The 21563-nt window shown below is 37.6% G+C and overlaps 1 protein-coding gene across 1 annotated transcript; it reads right to left on the bottom strand.

The window, feature by feature from the left end:
• Nucleotides 1-1431: 1431 nt before the first annotated feature.
• Nucleotides 1432-10666, bottom strand: LOC130968804 (E3 ubiquitin-protein ligase UPL3). Its single transcript, XM_057894270.1, has 18 exons — nucleotides 9408-10666; nucleotides 9110-9220; nucleotides 8902-9018; nucleotides 8573-8743; nucleotides 8332-8493; nucleotides 7941-8189; nucleotides 7679-7800; nucleotides 6159-7587; nucleotides 5895-5990; nucleotides 3933-5483; nucleotides 3598-3822; nucleotides 3396-3500; nucleotides 2859-2939; nucleotides 2696-2764; nucleotides 2481-2609; nucleotides 2095-2217; nucleotides 1778-2001; nucleotides 1432-1673 (listed from the first exon to the last, which is right to left on the bottom strand). The coding sequence occupies exons 1-17, from the start codon at nucleotides 10323-10325 to the stop codon at nucleotides 1936-1938; spliced, it is 5724 nt and encodes a 1907-aa protein (XP_057750253.1). The 5' UTR covers nucleotides 10326-10666; the 3' UTR covers nucleotides 1432-1673; nucleotides 1778-1935.
• Nucleotides 10667-21563: the final 10897 nt, after the last annotated feature.

Consider the following 21563-nt stretch of genomic DNA (forward strand, 5'->3'; position numbering starts at 1 on the left):
TTAGCTATATTTATCCCAAGAAATGTTAATGTAGAAGAGAAGTTAAATAATTCGGTTTCCTTTTATATTAGCCAGCAGCTAGCATGGCCTCTATTTTGGAATAATGGAGTTCATGACTTTTAACAAAATAAAGTACTTGACTGATTCTATTCCATTACCTGAAAAAGATTTAAGGTTTTCATGTTTCTATTATTATATATAGAAAAAAGAGTTAAAAAATAACAACCAAGACAACAGTTAGCTTCTAGAAGAAAAAAAAAAAAAGCAGTGTTATACAACTAAAAAATAAAAAATTCCAACCAGAATATTTGAGAGAAGATATAAAGGTGGTTCAAGGTTAAAGTTGTGAGACTCATTTGTTCATTTAGAGGTTAATGATATTATCATGTTATTTAGACAATAAAGTATTAGCAAAATTTATCTTGTATGATATTCTTCTAAAATTTTATTAAGAAAAATGATGCAACTACATTCTACTTTGATTAAAAAGAAAAGAAATCTTATACAAATGTCAAAAAGTAGTTATTTATAAGAAACCAAATATTTACATTGAAACAAAGACACCAAATATTATTTAAAAAAAAAACAAAAATAGAATTAAATAATGGAATAAAAGTTGTATTATAAAATATAAAACATATTAGGTTAAGTGTTACAAGTATAACATAGTCATCAATACCTGTGCTGTATGTGCAAAGGCATTTTTTCCGTTTGTTCAATGTTCATATTTTTTCTTTTGAATATTTTTAGGGAGTTGTTAATTTGTTATGATATAATTGGGGCCTTCTTATACAGAATGCCGTTAGATTTAAGATTTGTATGTTACAAGATTAGTGGGAAACGCTAACAATCATTCTTATGGCCAACCATTTCATATGATAGCGCTATCAAAAAATGAATAGAAAAGAAAAGAAAAGAAGCATGCTAAGCACGGGAAGAACTACTGCTTGTCTCTAATAATACTAAAATATCGGATGTTTTGTTCAGCAAATTACACAACTAAAGCACGCGTCGTGCTCTTTATTCTTCATTTTAATAAATTTCTGGGTATTAAGCGTCATTAGAAGAATAAACTCCATAACATAGTCGCTTTATTTCAATTAACATGAGAATTTTTTAACAAGCATATTTAATGTGAGAAGGATGTGGCCGTATCGAACTAAAGATAACTTCCATACGTTCCGTTTTTTCATCAAAATTTTACATAAATAAATAATCATGTACGAATGGATGTTAACTCATTAAAAGTAAAACTTCAGTGCATGTTATCGATTTATTTTCGATGTACACTGCCAATTTCTTTACCATGCCCTACGCCCAAAACACACAAGAACAAATCTTAGACAGCATTCGTTTCGAAAAGAGTAGCTAAATCCATTCATGTAGAAGAAATCTAATGGGACAAAATTTATCATGAAGCTCCACATGACAAAATCTAACAGGAATATAATGAAATCATGAAACATAATAATTCAAATTATTTCTATTCCCTTTTACCATAATATTCCATACATGTATAATAACTAGCTGCCAATAATTTGACTTGCAAACAGAATGAAGAATTTAGGGAGAAAAAAAAAACTCAACATTCCTATTTTTATTTACACGTTCTAATAGCTAAAATGAGCTCCGCGAATCCCTTTACACCTTGAAAATGTGCCAACCCGATTCAGCTGCCATTTATACAAGAATTCATGTTAGTTAGAAGAAACGAAAGAAAGGAAGTAAAGAGAGAATCTAGCAAGACCAAGTTACTAACAGAAAGTGATACACCAACCTGAACTTTGCCACAACTTTCGATGACCAGCCCAAACTAGGCCATTATTTGAGATGAGAAGAAGGGAAGTACATGCAACCAAAAATTAATTCAGCCTCAAAAGTAAGCCCTGATTCATCATATTAACATTCAGGGACAGCTTGGTTAGTTCCTGAGACTCATGATAAATCAAATGATCCCTGCCCTTCATTGATTGCATAGAGTAGCTTCTTGGACATAACTTCCTGCCAAGAAAATGTGGGGTATTGTAAATCAGTGCCAAAAGAAACCTCAATGAGCTTGATAATGAATCATCAAATCTATATGATGAATTATACCTTGGTAGAATAAGGAGGAAGCTTCAGGTAATTAGCACATGTCATCACACTTGGCAAGTCATCATCTGCTGATTCCGAAGGCCCATTCCCATTAGACGAAGCATTGGCTGCAGTTGACGAAAGCTGCACCCAGACATGTAATAATATGTTAAAATTGTACTTGGTTATTAAAAGAGAAGATCATCTTAGCATATTTAGGCCACCATTAAACTAAAGATGTAATAAGTTATTAGAGCAACGAATCCACTTCACTTTTATCATAATAAAGTCAGGTTAATTGCTAGCCACTACTATTTTGACAGGCAGGCAGGCAGACAGTCAACCAAGACACCACATTACAAAGAATTTTGCTTTCAAATATACCATATAAGAGAAACGTGCCATACCTTCCTCACAATAGTTAGTTTCGGATTTAGAACTGCCAGTCCACCAGGGGGTAGCCTAGGTGCACCAGTAACAAATTGACAGAAAGCGCGTTGCTGTTCTGGTGTAAACTCTCCCATAATTTCAAGTAACTGAAAATAGCATCAATCAGGATGAGCATAAAATATAACCCTAATTTTCCAATCACATTTTTTGCAACACAAGAAAGAAATTGTACATTGACTATGGCAGGGCTCTTGGCAGTGTATCCGTGGTCAAATTTTATATGGTCAACTAGTGTATCAGCCTGCAGAAAAGCAAGAAAACAGGAAAGATGATTCACCTGCCATTGGTAAGATTTTAATTGTCATAAGCATTGATAAAATAGCATAAGAAAAGACCTTCCACATCTCCCTACGACCACAAAGCAGGTAGTCCAGTTCTTGAGGAGTAAAAATTTGCAAAGACGATATGTCAAAAACCTGAAATGACCAAAAGAAAGAAACAAGTGACAAGTGTTAAAATTTTGAATTCAAGTAAACTGGGAAAAGAATCCTTAACTAATTTTCCAACTATAGACCAGCTCATCTGTTTGCCATGTTGACGCAAGCAGTCAAAAAACAACTCAATGACATGTCACCTTATTGATGCTATGTATCAGTGAACTCTAAAGGTCAGAAATAACAGCAGAGGAAAAAAAACATTTAATCCTATAAAATTTAATCTGTCAAGTTCTCTTTCAGCATGTCTTGGGGATAATTAAAAAAAATTAGTAAAGGGGGAGACAAGAATAGGCCATGATTAAAATAAATAAATATAAAACAATCTAATACTAGAACTTCCTAATAACAATCAAAACTTATTTTGGGATTTTAAGACCAAATCATAATCTAATCAAAATTATAACTCCTTTCTATTGATGAAGACCAGTATCTAACCTGGTTGAATCCTGCTTTAAATGCTTCCATTTGACGTGTGATCCCAGTTTTGACAGTTGCATCAACCACCAAAGATATATACTCCTCCAAATTATTAATGTCAACCTGAAAATTGGCAGAAGGTTAAACTCAATTTGAAAAAATATAGTATAACAGAAGCCAACAAGAGAAAGAAAGACTGAATATAGATTTAACTGCATACAATTTCATCTCCTGATTTCAAGATGTACTCAGGATAGCCAGGAAGAGTAAAATCCAAGCAGAGGTCTTCAACCGGAGCCCCACGGAAATGTAAATTACTATTCACATCGGTGTAACTACCACCAGTAGATTCTAGATAATATTTCCGGCAGACAAGTGCATTCAACTCTTGCAAAGTTTTTCCAAGCTCAGCATCAATGAAAAGAATGTCATGCAAATCAAGCTCCTGCAAAATTTGTAGGTTAAACGCGTGTTGACCAAATGAAATCAGCTTCTAGATTGACTATACATATGATTTTTATAATGGGCAACATATCAGTAGTTGAAAGAACTTACTTGACCAAGAATAAGCTTATAAAATGCCACTGACAAGGGCAAATCCAATAGACGTCCATCCTGGAGAGCTTTAGCAACCACACGGCCCAAAAGTCGGAAATACTCGATCGCCTTGGAAAACTGACTACCCTCTGTTGCATCGGCATTTGAAGGCCAAGGCTGTGGAAACAACCCAAGAGGAGCTTGAACAAGTTCTCCATCACCACTGCTTTTCATTTTCTTTTCATCTCCATCAATTTCCATTTGATATTTCTCTGAGGAATCTGATCTCCACATTTGTAGTCCAACTTTTTGCAAGTCATGACTTAGAAGTGTATAAAACTCAAGTGTGGGACCAAGGCCAGTACCAACTTCACCAAAATATTCAACTTCAAGTACAGCCTTTTGGCTAGAATACATCTCCATCACTTTAGCAGCAGAATCCAATATGCGGTTTCGAGAGACACGAACCTTTTGACGCTGTAATCTCCCAACCCTTACCTCTCTTTCATTTGCTGATACATGACCATCAGCACCCTGCTGCTGTTGAAGTCGATACAGGGCACGGGATAACCCAAAGGCAGTTGAATAAAAGTACTGTCGCCTGGTCTCAAAAGGAAACAAAAATGGGCATGCTTTAGTTAACTGGTAACACCATGAGGGAAGACTCCCACTACACAGGGCAAGGGCATCTTGTATCTGCCTAGCTAATTTTGGAGTTAATTTGCTGCTTATGAATTCTTCTGAAGGAACTCTTGCACCAGTGGTAACACCTAACTCATCTAAATTTGAAAGCTTCCCCTCAGCAAAACTCTCAGTAATGACCTGGGCCCTCAAGCGAGGTGCAAGCTGGTTCAAACCCTCCAAAACACGCAATAGCGCCAATATATTGTATGTAGGATTAGATTTCTCAAGCTCACAAGGCAATTCTCCCTGCAAAATGCTATCAAGAACGGATGCCTGATGAAGCTTTGGTTCAGTACTAGAATTCGACACAGAACCAGATTTGGCAGATTTTGACACATTAGAACTTGAACCACCAGTGGAAGCCCTATCCGTTTGGCTATCTGCCCTCTGATAAGTTATGGTGTAAATATCACCCCATAGCCTGTTTCCATCGCTGGACACATAGTCACTGCCACCAAACCTCTCATCATCATCTTCATCTAGCACCAGTTGTCTTTGAATTGCTTGATATATAGTCAAATGCCTGTTAAGCTGCTTCCCACCAGCAGTAAAGATCAACTTCGGAGGTTCATTAGAACTACTGAACAGTGGTCGTCCTTGCCTATCCCTACCACCCCTGATACCTCTGTTATTAGCAGATCCAAGTCCTGCCATGGCAGCAGCAGCAAAGGACATTGCACCTCTTGAACCAGATGAATAGCTACTCCTAAAATCAGCCGAGTCCGATCCCCTAGCAGTACCAACTTTGCTGCTAGAACCTGAGGCAGCATTAGTCTGGCCATCACCTGTAGCGGGAGCAGCACTACTCTCTTCAGCCGAGTCACCCAATTTCACATCATGTACTTTGTCAGGCAAGCAAACAGGAAGAGAATCATCCCTCAAAACCTGTACAACAAAATTTTAAAGAAGACATTAGTAACTAACAGATGCAACTGAGCTTAATGATGCTGTTCAACCCTGATTAATAACAAATAAGGATGAATGTTAAAAATCTAAAATTGAAAGGATAAGAGAATTTAGATAAGATAAAATTTGAATAGAAGATAGGGGAACAGCGCCAAATATAGTACAAGCAATTAAAAACCAATAACTGCAAAGAATTGAACTTATCAAAAGCTATATTAATCATGAGAAAAAGAGAAAACAGCTGAAGAAAAAAAAAGAAAGCAATTTTTTTATGTATCTCTAAGAGAAAAGCACCACCCAAAAAAAAAGAACAATTCAGAAGAGATACTATTAAAAACACGGAAAAAAGAATCTTAGCCAAATGAGGAAGAAGAAACAATTATAGCATACATCTTCATGGTCATCATCTTCGTCATCAGAGATGTCATCATCTTCAATCACCAATGCCTCATCGATCTCAACAGGGGAAATATCCAGTTCCTCATCCTATCATAAAGGAACGGAAAATAATCAGCATATAAAAGATGGAACAGAAAACAAAAACCAACAACAGCACAAATGCATAGCCAGATATGCAGGTGAAAACAGTTGAAGACTTAATAACTTGTAAACTTAATAGAGGTTGTAGCATCATGAAATCAAGTCATAGCATACCTCGGAAGTGGAGTCGCCATTTACCGGCTTCATTTGCTCTTCTTTATCAAGAGCTGCTCTTCTGCGTGCTGCATTCCTGGTTTGAGGTCCTCTTGCCTCTTCTTGTGCTGGCTTTAAAACAGCTTTTCCCTTGCCCTTAGACGAGCTTGTGCCTTTATCTGGAGTTGTCTCCTTTTTTGCCGTATCACCTATATTAACGGATGATCTGGATCTGGTAGAATGACGACGGGTAGTGGACGGAGTAGATGTAGAAGGTGATGGAACGCCAGCCTGTGCAGGAGTTGTACCAGATTCAGAGTTCCCAGCTGGTATGGACACCTTCTGACCAGATTCACTTCGCTGGATACGGGGCCAAAGAAATTCCTCAATCGCTGCTAGACATGCCAATGGATCAATCAGCACAACATTCGATGAATAGTCCTTGAGTGACTTTTCACCCTGGGCTCGACAGAGACGCAACTTAAAGGGTTGAGACAGAGCACTTAGTCCAGAAGAGAGGCGTGCACTTCCACTAGAAGACCTAGATGAATGGCTAAGAACCACAGGGAAACGCTCTAAGGAAGATAATGCATTTTGAAGCTTCTGGACCAAGACAGTCATTGGAGCAACAGAACCCTCATGAGTACTAGGAGGAAGTGCGACAGCTATAAATAACTTAAACCTTGTAAGTGCTAGCTGGCGAAGCTTGGGAAGGTTGGTTTCAGAGGTTCGGTCCTTGGAGAAATTTCCACAAGAAAAATAATTGAGCAAAGCTGCAACAACACCACTGCCAATAAATTCAAAAGTAGATACACCATCCCCTTTGCCAAGTTCCTTTAGCATGTCAGAGATAACCCCAATCAAATAATCTTCCTTGTTAGCAGAAATCTCTTCCACAACAAATCCTGTAGTTTTTGATTTCCCCTTTCCAGTAGACCTTTGATCATCAACACCAGCATTTAATTTTGTGCAGAGATTTTTCAGACACAACAGATCATCAGTAACACCCACTTCAGCAGCCCCAGGATCTGAAGGAAAGTACTTGTCTTTAAAAGCTTTTGCAGCTGTGCTGACAGATAACCGGATACTAGAATTTACTGCTGGAATATCCACAGAACCAGGAGGTGAACCAACATTCCCCGAAACTGGACTCTTAGAATCATCCATGGGATTTCCATCAGGATTGTTGTTACCACTACGGCGACGATAACGCCTAGAGCGAGATGATGCTCCAGATACAGAATCATTCTCCTTCTCGGCAGAAGATGCTTGTGCAGGGACACTTGTTGAATTACCAGCCAAAATAAGTTGGTCCACTGCATGGACAACACCTTCTCTGATAAACATCTTAGAAAATGTCCCAGGAAGCTTTTCCATAAGAATTTCAGCAATTTGCAAGGCAGGAACTAGAACATGTGGATCTTTCCAGGCTAGGACACCGGCTAAGAAACTGTAAGATCGTAACACCATTTGATAAGTTTCCTAAACCATTAAAACACCAAGGGTTTCAAGCTATTCAAATCAAATGAATTACTAGATACCTTGATATATTTGTCACACTCAACAAAGACTGGATCATCTCAGCTGTACTGAAATACATCAGTTTTCCAATTACAGAAAGGCATTTATGCCGAACTGGACCATTAACACTAGAACCATAAATCTGTTTCATAACCAAACCAAGACTGATAAGATTAATCACCGAAGAGGATGTATAAGTAAAGTTGCAATGAAACAGAGCTGACTATTTCGACTGCAACTAATATATGAACCATAATTTAAGCATATGCAATAAATGTAAACCTGTACTAAAACTGGGAGGAGATCCATTGCAAATTGCTGAAGTAACTCGGGCTGATCATTTAGTAGTTTCTCCCGAGCAGATATCTCAGGAGCATTTCCGTTTGTGTCTTCTTGTTTCCCAGAACTTCCAGTAGGAGGCTTTCTTATAACAGGCCCTTTAACAAACATGTTGGTACTTACAGGGAGGGAAATTGTTCCTTGTGGCAATGGGGGCAGAAGCTCATTTGCAAGGTTCACAATCTCAAATATCTGTTTATTAGAGAACATGGTTAGAATATTTCACCTCAGAAAGAGAGAGAAGAGAAAATATCGAGTATCAAAACTGTAATTCAAGGTAAAAATCTGCCCAATGAGCACAGAACCAAAATAAGAAATCCACAGAGCACTATACCTGATCTGGCGGCCTACTCAATGCAGGAGACACGGAAACACTTGAAGAAACTCCAGACCCAGATAGAATATCTTTAAGAATACCACTGATTCCCAGGAGAAGCAAAGTTTTAGCCCCAAGAGGTGACCCACTTGCGCAGGTTGAAAGAAGTCGTATTAAACCCTGCATATGCCTACAAAGTCAACAACCAACTACAGAAGGCAAAAGCCTCAAACATAAAATGGAGTAGAACTGCACTTACAGTATATGTTGATGTGCTGAGGGAAGCTTGTCCACCTCCAGAACTGCTGGTTGAAATCAGGGAAGCAGCTTGTGTTACTAGTCCATGATTACACAGTTCATCTAATTTGTCCGGAGATGATGCAAATGCTTCAGCTATTCGAGTCAAACATACAGAGGCATGCTCCAGGACCTACATAATTTAAAATTGCATCGGTGCAAAAATCTAGCTAATTATTGACAATATGGGCTTTAGGAATCATTTCCACTTCCCTCTTCTCACATAGAAGTTCTTTTATAGCTAAGACTCTCAGCGTAGGAAGAAAAATAATAATGAAAATATGGTCTTACCTTCGCATCATGGTACTGAAGGAGATTGGTCAGAAGAGGAACGGCTTCCATCACAAAGTCAGCTGCATCCGAAGGAAGCTTCTTGCACATATTTGCAGCAGTGGACAATGCCACCCGCTGGAAACATAGAATCATGTCAATATCAGAATGTCAAGTGCTAACCAGATTTGCTCACATTTGAGCATTTCAGCTTTCAGTAATCATTTACCTGAACTCCTGTAGAAAAGAAATCCAAATAAGAAAGCACAGCCATAAGTGCACCAGCTCGAAGGCATGCAGTTGGGTGCTCCTGAGATATCTTCTTTAGTGCTTGAAGAGACTGTAAAACCACATATCACAGTAAGGAAACAATAAGAACACAGTTCCATCAATGTCATATCAATTTAATGCACAATATCCCTTCAACAAGAAAACCAGTGGCAACATGTAATATCAGTTCTAAGTTACAAATGTCAATGCCAATGCGAATTTCACCAATCATAAAACAGTAATGGAGAGTGAACAACCTGCTCAGCTAAGTCCATATACTCTATGGTAAGCAACCTCGCACAGAATATTGACACAGCACCATAATGCACAACCGCGGCACAAGATGAAGGCAACACATCACAGAGATGTGTAAGCGCCCGTGCAGCAAGGAGCATGATATCAGGGTTACTCTCATGATTCAGCAACCCAACAAGCACAGGAACAAACGAATCAACAGAGAAAGTGCTGAGCGATTCCTCAGTCCCAATCGAGAGCATCTCACACAGCTGCGTCAATGCCTCCACCTGTCTACCTTCTTCTCCATCTGCCCTCAACCCAAAAAGGATTTTCTTCAGTCTCCCACTCTGATGAGAGGCCGAAGACGAACCCATGGCCGATGATGGAAGCAGATCGTCCAAACCAGCGCCGAGTTTCCGAAGAAGGCCCTGAAGGGCACTGCTGGCTGATGTCAAGTTCTGATGCAGAATCCCAACTCCGCCCTCGCTATCATCATCATCGTCTCCAACTCCTCCAGTTTCCATGTTCAATGCCAATCCTCTTTCGGCATCCCTTTCCCTGACCCTGACATCGTGCTCCTTCTCTTTCCCCTTGTCGGAATTGTCTCTATCGGCGGAATTCTTCCCGCGATTTCTGCGCGAGCCTGATGATTCGTTGGTTGAGTCCATCGGAGGAGGGAGAGGAGGATTAGGGTTCTTAGGCGGTAAGGGATCCTTGGCGGTGGAACGAGACGCTGCGCGGGAACGAGTGGTGACTGCTTTTGTGGCGGCGGGTGCGGTGGCTGCGACGGAAGAAGAAGAGGAAGAGTTGTTGTTGCTGTTGTTTGCGTTGTTGTGGCTGAGGCGTGCGCGCTTGCTGGAACGAGTGGTGGGAACAGAGGAGGAAGATGAAGGGGCAGCTGAGGAAGCCTCCGCCCGCTTCCGGCTCCGAGTTTCCATACAAGAACTCACCCACCCCTCAACGAGTCAACTCGCTCGCCACCGGAAAGGCGGCGATTCACACTACCATCGATGGAACAAACCCTAGCATCGAATAGAGTAAATAGATCGACACAACAAATAATAAAGCTTCGGTTCGGAACAATCAGCTGGGGCAAAAAAATCCCCAATTCGAAACCCTAGAAATCGTTACCGGGAGTAATTTCACGCGCAGATGACGATTCGGTGAGTGAAACTTCGAAGATAGAGAGAGTGTTGTGTGTGATCGACGGAGATAGAAAATGAGAAATGGTTGGGAGAATGAAATTGAAAACCCTAAGGAAGGGAAAAAGGGGAAAAGAATCAATAAAGAGACAGAGGAGGAAGACGAGCCTTTTATATGTAACTTTCTCTGTATATTTTTTATATAATTTTAATTAATCTACTTTTTTTTTTAATTTATAATTTTGTGGTGAGTGGATTGGAGAGTGTGATGGAACAGTGGCTGTGAATGACGAAGTTGGGGTGAGCGCGTTCGGTGGCTCTGCCGCAGTGTGGCGCGTAAGCTTCCAGCTCTCTCTCCAACGACGTACTTTTATTAAAGCTTTTCAATTTTTCATACATGTACCCACGGGCCACGTAGCTAACTAGTTCAAACCCAATTTGTTATTCCACAAACCAAAAATAATTTTTCAATACTTTAAATTCATCCATGTTAGATTCCATATAATTATAAAAAAATTAACGATATATAACATATATTTTGATATACGAAATAACCACATATTTATATTTATAATTAAATTTTATAAATAATTTAATTAAATTTATAAAAAATATAATTATATTGTTGTAAAAATATTCACTTTCTAATATAATAAATTTGATATATCTAACTTTTAAAAAGTATATGAAATAATATATATATATATATATATAAACATAATAATTGAGTTTTAATATTCATGAAACATTTTAGTTTTAATTTTATATCCTATAGCAAATAAAAAATTTAGGAATAGAAGTGAAATAGGCAAAAGTTAGAGTATAAAGATAAATTTGAAGAATTTAGATTTTTTTAAAAAATAATTAGTAAAGTAATAAAATAAATATTAATTATTATTAATTTTATAACTTTTATAAAATATGTATCATATTATTTTAGTTTAAGAGTAATAAAAAAAAAATTTTTGTTATTTTACTAACTTGTTCGGTTTAGAAGTTTAAGAGCAAAGAAGAGGAAGTTTATTTGTTTTTTGTTTTTTGGGTGTAGAGAGCTGGTTGAACTGGACGGGCCAAAGATAGGTAAATGTATCAATTGATTGGGTCAGATCCAAGGTTTTGGTACTCATTCAGCTTTGGACCTGAAAACGGGCCACATAGTACACATTCCAAAACGTAGTTTGCGGTCTCAGGCTAACAAAAAACAAAGTTTCTCAAAATACAGACCAAAATATTTAAGACTACAAATACGGCATCACAATAAGAAAAAAAAGGGATTTAGTTCGGTAGGATGTAAAAAATGGACAAATAAATAAAGTTGGCACAGATAGATAAGGATTTGTGTCTCTTAATCATCTCTCCCAGATTTGATACCCTGGTGTATTATATTTATTCATATTAGCAATTATTTTTATTTATTTTTAAAAATAATATGTTATTGTATATATAAAAATACACTCATTAATAGTTACAAAAAGATAAAAATATCTTTTTAGTTATTTCTATTAAATGACTAAATAATCCTTTTATTTCTATCATACAAATATCTTTTTTCAATAACAATTAAAATAAAAATTAAATCATCAAGTTATTTTAAAAAAAGAAAAATCAATTAACCTTAAAAATAATTCTAATTTCAAAAAAATATGTTATCCGTTTTTGTTCTTTTATCCTAACCTATTTTATTTGTTCTTTACCCTAACCCACCTAGAAAAATTAATTCTCCCTATCTTCTTCTCTCTCTCCTTATTCGTTGTTGCTTTTTCAATCTATTTTTGCTGCGTATTCTTCTGTTTCGCGCCATCCTATTATCGTCTGTGCCCCGCCTTATTCCGTTGTTGCTGTCTTGTGTCCCACCATCGTGCTTGCATTGTCCTGTGTCATGTCATTGTGTTTTCGCCGCCCTTGTGTCATTTGAATGTGTTAGAAAACTAATGAGACAGGACGGTGAAAGTATGATGACACGATACAGGGAAATATGCTATCTGTTTTTGTTTTTGTTCTTTACCCTAATCCATTGTTCTTGTTCTTTACCCTAGTCCCCCAAAAAAATCAATTCTCCCAGTCCTCTTCTCCCTCTTCTTGCTCGCTAGTTGCTTTCTCAACCTGTCTCCGCTGCGTGCTTCGCCGCTTCACGCCATCTTGTTATTGTCTATGCCCCGTCTTGTCCCGCCTTCGCTACCCTGCGTCGCATCGTCGTGCTTTCGCTAACATGTGTCGTGTCATCGTGCTTTCACCGTCTTTATGTCATTTAAATGTGTTAGGAAACTAATGGGACAGAGCGACAAAAGCACGATGACACGACCCAGGACGGCGAAAGCACAACGATGCGACACAAGACAGCGAAAGCAGTACATGGACCATAATAGGAGGGTGCGAAGTAGGAGAGCACACAGTGAAGATAGATTGAAAAAGCAACCAGCCAGTAAAGAGAGAGGGAAGAGGAATGGGAGAATTAATTTTTTAGGGTAGATTAGGATGAAGAACAAGAATAATGGATTAGAATAAAAACAAACAAAAAAACAGCTAATAATTTTTTTTTTAAATTGGAATTATTTTTAAGGTTAATTGATTTTTTTTTTAAATAATTTGATGATTTGATTTTTATTTTAATTGTTATTAAAGAAGACTATTTGTGTGATAAAAATAAAAGGATTATTTAGTTATTTAATAAAAATAATTAAAATGATATATTTGTGTTTTTGTAATATTAATGAAGGTATTCTTATATATACAATAATATAATATTTAAAAAAATGCTGATGTGAATAAATATAATCTATGTGATAAGTTTTTATTTGCCTATTTCTTACATTGTATCGATACATATAAATTACTGAAACAAACACCTAAAAAAAATCCAAAAATGTCATAAAATAATTTCCGAGTATTGAATATAAGTGGCGAAAAAGTCAAGATATTTTAGAACATCATTGTCTTGTCCAGTGGTGATCTCCCTCCACTCCATGCAATGCACACAACATGACAACAACGAGTAGTGTTTAATCAAATCAAATCAAGCATTTGGCTGTTGACATAATAAATAATTAATTATTCTTCGAGACTGAATTTTATAAAACACTAATGGGGTCATCTCCTAGTAGGAGAGCATAAAGCCACGGTTCTGCTCAGTGCTCACTAATCAAGTCCTTTACACTATGTTTGGTTTGATAGAAAATGAGTGGAAAGAAAATAGATGGAAAGAAAATGGGTGGAAAATGATATTTTCCTTTGTTTGGTTATGAAAGAAAATAGGAAGGAAAGAAAATTTTAGTGTAGGTCCCACTAAAAAAAATTTCTTTCCATCACAAGCAAGAAAACTAGAAGAAAAGTGTTATATTTTTGTATTTCCAATACTACCCTTAGTTATATTATTATTAACAAATATTAATATAAATTTAGTTTTACTATATTATTATAATAGAAATTTATATTTAAATATTATATATTAGATAAATAATTTAAATTAAATATATAAAATTATAATATTTTATAATATTTATAAAATATAATAAAATATGAATAAATAAAAATATTTATACTTTATTTTATAATAAGGGTATTAACGTAATTTTATACTATTATGATTTTCTTTCTTTTCACTTTTCTTTCCATCCAAACAAAAAAAAATTTTCCCTCTATTTTCTTTCCATCTATTTTCTATTCATCCAAACAACACACAAATAACTCAACTTTTCTTTCCATTTTCTTTCCTCTCATTTTCTTTCCTCTTATTTTCTTTCCTTCCATTTTCTTTCCAACATCCAAACAAACCCTTAATTTATTTATTTTCCACAACTATAAGATTACGTTAAAAATGGAATGAGGCTTTACCATATTCAAACTTTTATTGAGGGTTAAATCAGTTTTAAAAGTTTAAAATTAGACACTTTAGTATTTTAAATTTTAAAATATACAAAATAATTTTTTAAATATATTTACTGTCATACTGTCAATTATAATTCTTTAATTTAGTCCTGTTCCTATTTATAAAATATGACGCTTTTTTTTATTATTATCTTCTACTTTTGTCATTGTCCATCTTTATTATTTATTGGTGATGGTTTATGTGGAGAACTTGCTCCACTTCTTCAATTTCTCATCAATACATGTATTATACTACTTATTATTCAGAGTTTGAATAAATTTTTCCTTTGCTTGGGTTGTTTTTGGATCCGATTTAAGAAGTTCAAACCCATCTCAAAAGTCCATTTTGTTTATTCAAGTCCTTAATGATTTCATAATAGTGAAGAAGAAGAAGAAGAGAAGAATGAAAAAAATGAAGCAAGCTCACAAAAAGATTCGATCTTAAAAGAAGAAGCGAAAAGAGTATCTAAAATGGACACAAAGTTAGGATTTTTAAGGATATGGAGAATTTGAATTGGAAAGCGAAATTGAAGAAGGTTGTTGAAGAGTTGAAGAGTGTGAGTGAAACCCGACCTATAATGCTTACACAGTACAAATCAAAACCGACAAGAATTAGATACAAACTAGATATTAAGTAAATAGTAGTTGACAATGTTGGATTTTTATCATTGTCTCTGTCTAACATGTGATTAGGGATGTTATTTCTTGTCGAATCTTTGACATTAGTCCTATATTCCTCTTTATTTTTTGAGGTTGAGGGATTGAGACCTCTCTGAAGAAGACGGGTTAAGTACGATTTTGATCTCTAACGTAGAGATCAAAAATTTATTTTGTCTCCGGCCTTTTTTTCGCTATAAAATGGTCCCGAAAATTTCAGTATGTTTTAAAATCGTCCTTTTTTATCAAAATTTTAATTTTTATTCCAAAAATACCCCTAAGTAAAAACAAAAAAAAACAAAAACCGTTGAATAAGGGAAAAAGGGGGAAGGGATCACGCATGCTGGGGGGAGAGTTGGTTCAGAAGAAGGGGAAGGGAAAGTGGGGAAGGGAAGGGAAAGGGCCGCCACCGCAGATCCTCTCCCCTTTGTGCTAACCCCAGAGCAACCGCGACCCTCTCCCCTCCTTCTCTCCTTCCCTGTCTCGAACCTCCTCGAACCAGAGCTCACCGCCGGCGAGCCTCCTCTGCTTCACCATCACGCAACAACATGGAGCCTCCCTTGCTTTACCACCACGCAGCAACGTGTAGCCTCCCCTGCTTCACTGCCGCCAGCGAGCCTCCCTTGTTTCCCCTCCCTCAATCCTTGTTGCAGAAAAAACCAGAGCCACCACTACCCGTTACCCTCCCTCCAGCCCCTTCCCGTCATACCCAGACCGCCGGTGCTCCACTACTGCCTCCCCTGTCCTCTCTTTTATGTTTTTTATTTTCATAATTCAGGTTATCATTTTGCTTTCAATTTCTGTTTTTGGTTAGTGTTAGTTCATTGATTTGATTCTGGATTATTTTAGCTGGATTTTAATTTTCTGTTAGTTAATTTTAGGTTATTGAATTGATGAAAGTTGCTGTTGATGAATTGTTGTTGTTGAATTAGCTTAGGTTTGATAGAGTTAGCTTAGATTATTGAATTTCTGTTAATGGTTAATCGTATACATGATTTATTGTTGTTGTTCTTCTTCTGCATCTAGTTGTTGTTGTTTCATTATTTTTTGCTTCTGTTGTTCTTCCGCTTCTGGTTGAGCTTCAGGTTTTGCTTCTATTTTTGGTTGATTTTGGGGAAGGAGGGGAAGGGTATTTTTGTCCAAATAATGATTTTAAAACAAATTGGAACCTCCGGGACTATTTTGTAACGAAAAAAAGGTCAGGGACAAAAAAAATCCGGCCTTTACTTTAGAGACCAAAATCGTACTTATAATTGTCTCTGTCTAACATGTGATTGGGGATGTTCTTTTTTGTCGAATCTTTGACATTAATCCTATGTTCCTCTTTATTTTTTGAGGTTGAAGGATTGAGACCTCTCTGAAGAAGAACTATTTCCACTGACAAATCATCCTAATCCCTTATTTCAAGTTTATGAAAAAATTATGGGTTTAATTATTTATTATTTAAGGCATTTTTTAAGATTACAATTATCTACTTTGAGATGCAAGTTATTTTCACTTTGCGAGCAAAATTCACATCTAAAATATAGGGCAATTTACTATATTAAATAATATGGGAACCATATTTACCATACTGCATAAAATGCAAAATGGATATCAAAATACATTTTTTTTCAAAATCTACATAAACCGCGACAGGGATCCCGCGGTTTACGAATACACGTAATCCGCTATAGGGGTGTCGTGGATTACGTGCTAGGAGAAATAAGCATAAACCACGACAGGGGTGTAGCGGTTTAACGTTAGTATAAATATGCTGAAGGGGTCTCGCGAATTACATTTGTGGTGGAGAACAAGTTTTCTAGAGAGAGAAGTAGAGGTTTTCTAGAGAGAGGAAAAGAGAGAAAAGTGTGGTTGAGTTGAGTTGAGATCGGAGTCGAGATCATGGCAGAAGCACGCAGTCTATACAGGTTCAACGGCGTTGTGCACGTTGCTTAGAGCATAAACGAAGAGATTAGTTTTGTTATTTTTTGTTAATGTATTTTGTATAATATTTTTCGTATGATTGTGATGTAGGTATTTAAATTTAGATTTAAATTATTATTTTAAATCATAAAATATAGTATTAAATTAATTTAGATTAAGGTCTTGAATCGTTTATGCCTTTCATTGAATTTTGTGATTAGAAAATAGAAATTGTATATTACCTGTTTAAACTTTAAAATTGTAGTGTTTGTGATAGATTACTATAAATTAGAGTTGGATTTTTTATATGTTTCGTTTCTTCTGTCACATGCTCAAGCCGACTATGTGTATTTATAGTGTCCGGAAGCAGCAGAACATGCCTCTGCATGACAGGATCGTACCGTATCTGGAGATGGCCAGTTTGTACCACCTGGCGAGGCTCAACCCCAGGTGGTTCTGGTTGGACGAGCCCTTAGTCAGTGCTTTCATTGAGAGGTGGCGTCTTGAGACGCATACCTTTTATATGCCCTTTAGAGAGTGCACTATCACACTGCAGGATGTAGCATACCAGTTGGGGCTGCCCGTTGATGGTTTACCTGTATCCGAGTGCCTTACTGATTTTGAGAAGTTTATGGAAGAAGGCAAACCGGCGTGGGAGTGGTTTGAGGAACTGATTGGCGAGCTTCCACCACAGAATAAGGTCAAGCAGTATACAGTCCATTTCACTTGGTTTCATGAGAGGTTCAGGGTGCTACCAGATGATGCTACGGAGGAGACCGTACGCATATATGCACGGGTTTATATTATGATGCTGCTTTCCACTCAGTTGTTCGGTGACAAGAGTGGAAACCGGATTCATGTACGGTGGTTGCCCTTTGTGGCGAGGCTTGATGATATGGGCAATTATAGCTGGGGTCGGCAACATTGGCTTGGCTATATCGTTGCATGTATCGGGTGGCCAATAGAAACGTGACGAACTTAGCAGGCCCCCTGCAGCTACTGTAATCATGGATTTTTTTTCGATTTTTGAGCCTCAGGTCGCAGGGATTCGACACATATTCCTTTCCATTGGCTTCCAGGTATACATATCTGTATAGTTAGGCTTGAACTGTAACTTTTTTAATTATGGTTCTACCTGTTAACTCTGTTTAACATTGTATTCGTTCAGGTGTGCCACCTATTTGCCTTCATCCGACCGCAAGGAGGAGAGAGTCGTCTAGTGTTGCCTTGCGTTGGACCGATTAGGCAATCGAGATGTAAGTTAATTCATTTTGTTTCAATTTGTATCTAGTACTTAACTATACATTTGTTAGTTAATGGACTAATTAATGTATTCTGTCAACATCTGTAGATTGTTTAGGAGCCTTATGCTTCGCTCGACGTGATGGCTGTTGTTCATGCAGAGATTCTCACAAAGGAGCACAGTCGGTTATGGCGTGCATGTACTTGCTTGATATACTTCGCCCTCATTGAGTGGCACCAGGTGGATAGGGTGCTGCCACAGCTGGGTGGCGTTCAGCACGAGCCTGAGCCAGTCTCGAATATTGACTGGCTCCATGCCAAGGATGGGAGGGGTGGGGACAGGTGGTTCCCGAGCTACTATCAGGTATGACACCTTAGTTGAAAGAACAGGGACGATGCTATCCTGAGTATCCCCCGAGTGCCTGATCCCGGGCCGTTTGCAGACTTTCTGCGATGGTGGTACAGAGTGACCCATAGGTTTCTGTCGCCAGATTCGTTGATTGCCAATCCTAGGGCCGATGAGATCTCACAGGATGTTGTTTAGAGAGGGTCGTCACAAGCTCCTTATAGGGTACCCATGCCAGACATGCCAGATAACAGGCGCGTCGAGTGGCGACGACACGTTGGTACCCGGGCTACAGACCGGGAGTGGCATTGGCTTGATGAAATGATTCAGGATGACAAATTCGGTGGCGACGGAGTCGGACATGCCGATCACCGTGTCCGGCGTGGCCGTCCTTAGCGTCAAAGTGGTTCTTCAGGGGTCGCATCTGCTGGTCCTAGTGATAGACCCGCTGAGCATGCAGGGGGCGAAGACCCAGGAGGTTCCTCTTACACATGTTTCGAGCTCCCATATATGCCATGAGATCCATGGCCAGATGTATGATGACCTGGCGGGTCCGACTTTCACGATAGATATGGACCACGAGGTTGGGAGTTCACAGTTCTATTCCCGACTTTGCAGATCTCATCCAGGATGACGACCCTCCGCATTTTCAGTAGCAGATCCCACAGGATTAGGTGCCTGAGACCCAGCCCCAGATGGACGTTGCGCAGGAGTATCGCCTGGATATGAAGGATATGCAGCGGTACCAGCCGCAGATATCTGGCCTTCATGGATTCCAGCCGCAGCTACATGTAGACCTGAATGAGCCTACTAGCAGTCCGTATGATAGTTGGTTGGGCTTGGGAGGGACGCCTACAACTGCATATGGCGTGGGCATGCTGATCAATCCTCCAGCACAGCAGCGCCAAAGGCCAGCCAGAGTGAGACGGGCCGCTCGATGTGGTACAAGGTCGCATCTCCTGGGCACATTTGGACATAACTCTGACGACGAGGATGAGGACATGCAGGAGCCGTAGCTTACTATTTTATGTTTTCATTGATGATACCTATGTATGTCGGATTTGTCATGTACTTTTGTATTATATGTGTTTGTATTTAGTTTATTTCCATTGAATTCGGTGTGTGTAATGTATATTTTTGTTAACTACACACTTTATTTTATGTTTATATTGTATACTAATGCATAAACCGCTACACCCCTCTTGCGGTTTATGCACATTTTTCGTCCACACGTAAACTGCGACACCCTTGTCGCAGTTTATGCTTATTTCTCCTAGCACGTAATCCGCGACACCCCTATAGCGGATTACGTGTATTCGTAAACCGCGGGACTCCTGTCGCGGTTTACATAAATTATGGAAAAAATATATTTTAGTATCTATTTTACATTTTATGCATTCTGGTAAATATGGATCCCATATTATTTAATATAGTAAATTGCCCTAAAATATATGTGGATGACTCATTTGCGAGTTAAATCTCAAAGTGGTTCCTGAAGTTACACTCGGGTCTCAACGTAGTCCTTGAAACTAATAGTTACTCAATGTTATCCCCGAACTTGTACTCCGGGACTCATACTAGTCCCCAAGGCGTTTTCTGTTCATCGGAATACTAAAAACGACGTCGTTTTATATTTACTAAAAAAAAGAAAGAAAAACACCCCCTGCCTGCCCCCTTCCCTGGTACCCTTTTCCCTTTCCCTTTCACACTCCTTTTCCCTTTTCCCAACCCTTTCTCAGTTCTTCTTTTCCTTTCCCTTTCACGTACCCCTTCCCTTTCCCCTTCCCCATTTCCAGTTTTCCTTTCTCTTTTTCTTCCACGGTCCCTCTCCCATTCCCCAACCCTTTCTCAGTTCTTCTTTCCCTTTCCCTTCCACGTTCTCCTTCCCCTTCCCCTTTTCCATTTCTAGTTTCCCTTTCCCTTCTCCTTCCACGGTCCCTTTCTCCTTCATCAACCCTCCCCCAACCCATCCTTTTCCTTTCCGTAATCACTGCCATAAAAAGTAGGACTTTGTAACTGTTTAAGCAACTCAGAAGAAATAAAATAATAATTTGTTAATTCACAAAGAGATAATAAAAAATGGACAAAATTATCACCATCTTTATAGACGAGGTAACAGAAGATAAAAAGGTTACAGTCATGGCTTATCTTCCACTCACATGTAAGTTATGGCTTCCTTCTGTGAGGCCCTGTTGCCTTCTCTCCCATTAAACAAGGAACAAAATTATACACTTTCAGCCTTCTACAATGTTTGTGATTCTCAAGCTCCATTTTCTAATGAGGTGAATTTTGTTTTATTCATGTGAATCTTGCATGTGCTGTTTTTTTTCATGATCATCACAAGTTTAGTCAATTTGATTCAATTATTGTACTTAAATTTTCAGTGTTAGTGTGTTACAATTGAACAGCAAAGAGAAATTTGTGAATTGAATACAATTTGAAAGGAAAGGGGAAGAGAAGGCTCAGGTTTTTTTTTTTTTTAAATAAATATAAAACGACGTCGTTTTAGTGATCTCCAATGGAAGGATGGACAAAAATTATTTTAGAGACTACTATAAGTCTTGAAAAATAATTTTGGAGACAAATTTAAATAATTATTAATTTCAGAAATTATTTTAAGGTTCAAATACAAATTTAGGAACTATTTTAAGGCTTAACTCCTCGTTTGTTAAAGGATTAATTTTTCTGTCCTCATGATTTAATTTTGTACTTATTTCTGGTAAAGGAAATTACTAAATTTGTTATCATCTAAAATACAAAAACAGTTGTAAAAAAAGAAGAGAAAAAACGCTAGGATTTATAAATGGGAAGAAAAACTAAATTGAAGAGTTATAATTAACATCATGATAATGATTATGCTACATCAACAGTCTGTTTGTTGATTCATATTGAAAATAAGTCGAAATTTATACGTAATTCAAAATTCAATCTGAAAAGTCAAATTAGTAAAATTAAAAACCAAAAAGTAACATTAATGCACAGATAGAATCTAAAAGCCCACTTCAAAAATTTAATCAATA

The sequence above is a fragment of the Arachis stenosperma genome, chromosome 3 (genome assembly GCF_014773155.1).
Source record: "Arachis stenosperma cultivar V10309 chromosome 3, arast.V10309.gnm1.PFL2, whole genome shotgun sequence".
NCBI classification, from domain to species: Eukaryota; Viridiplantae; Streptophyta; class Magnoliopsida; order Fabales; family Fabaceae; genus Arachis; species Arachis stenosperma.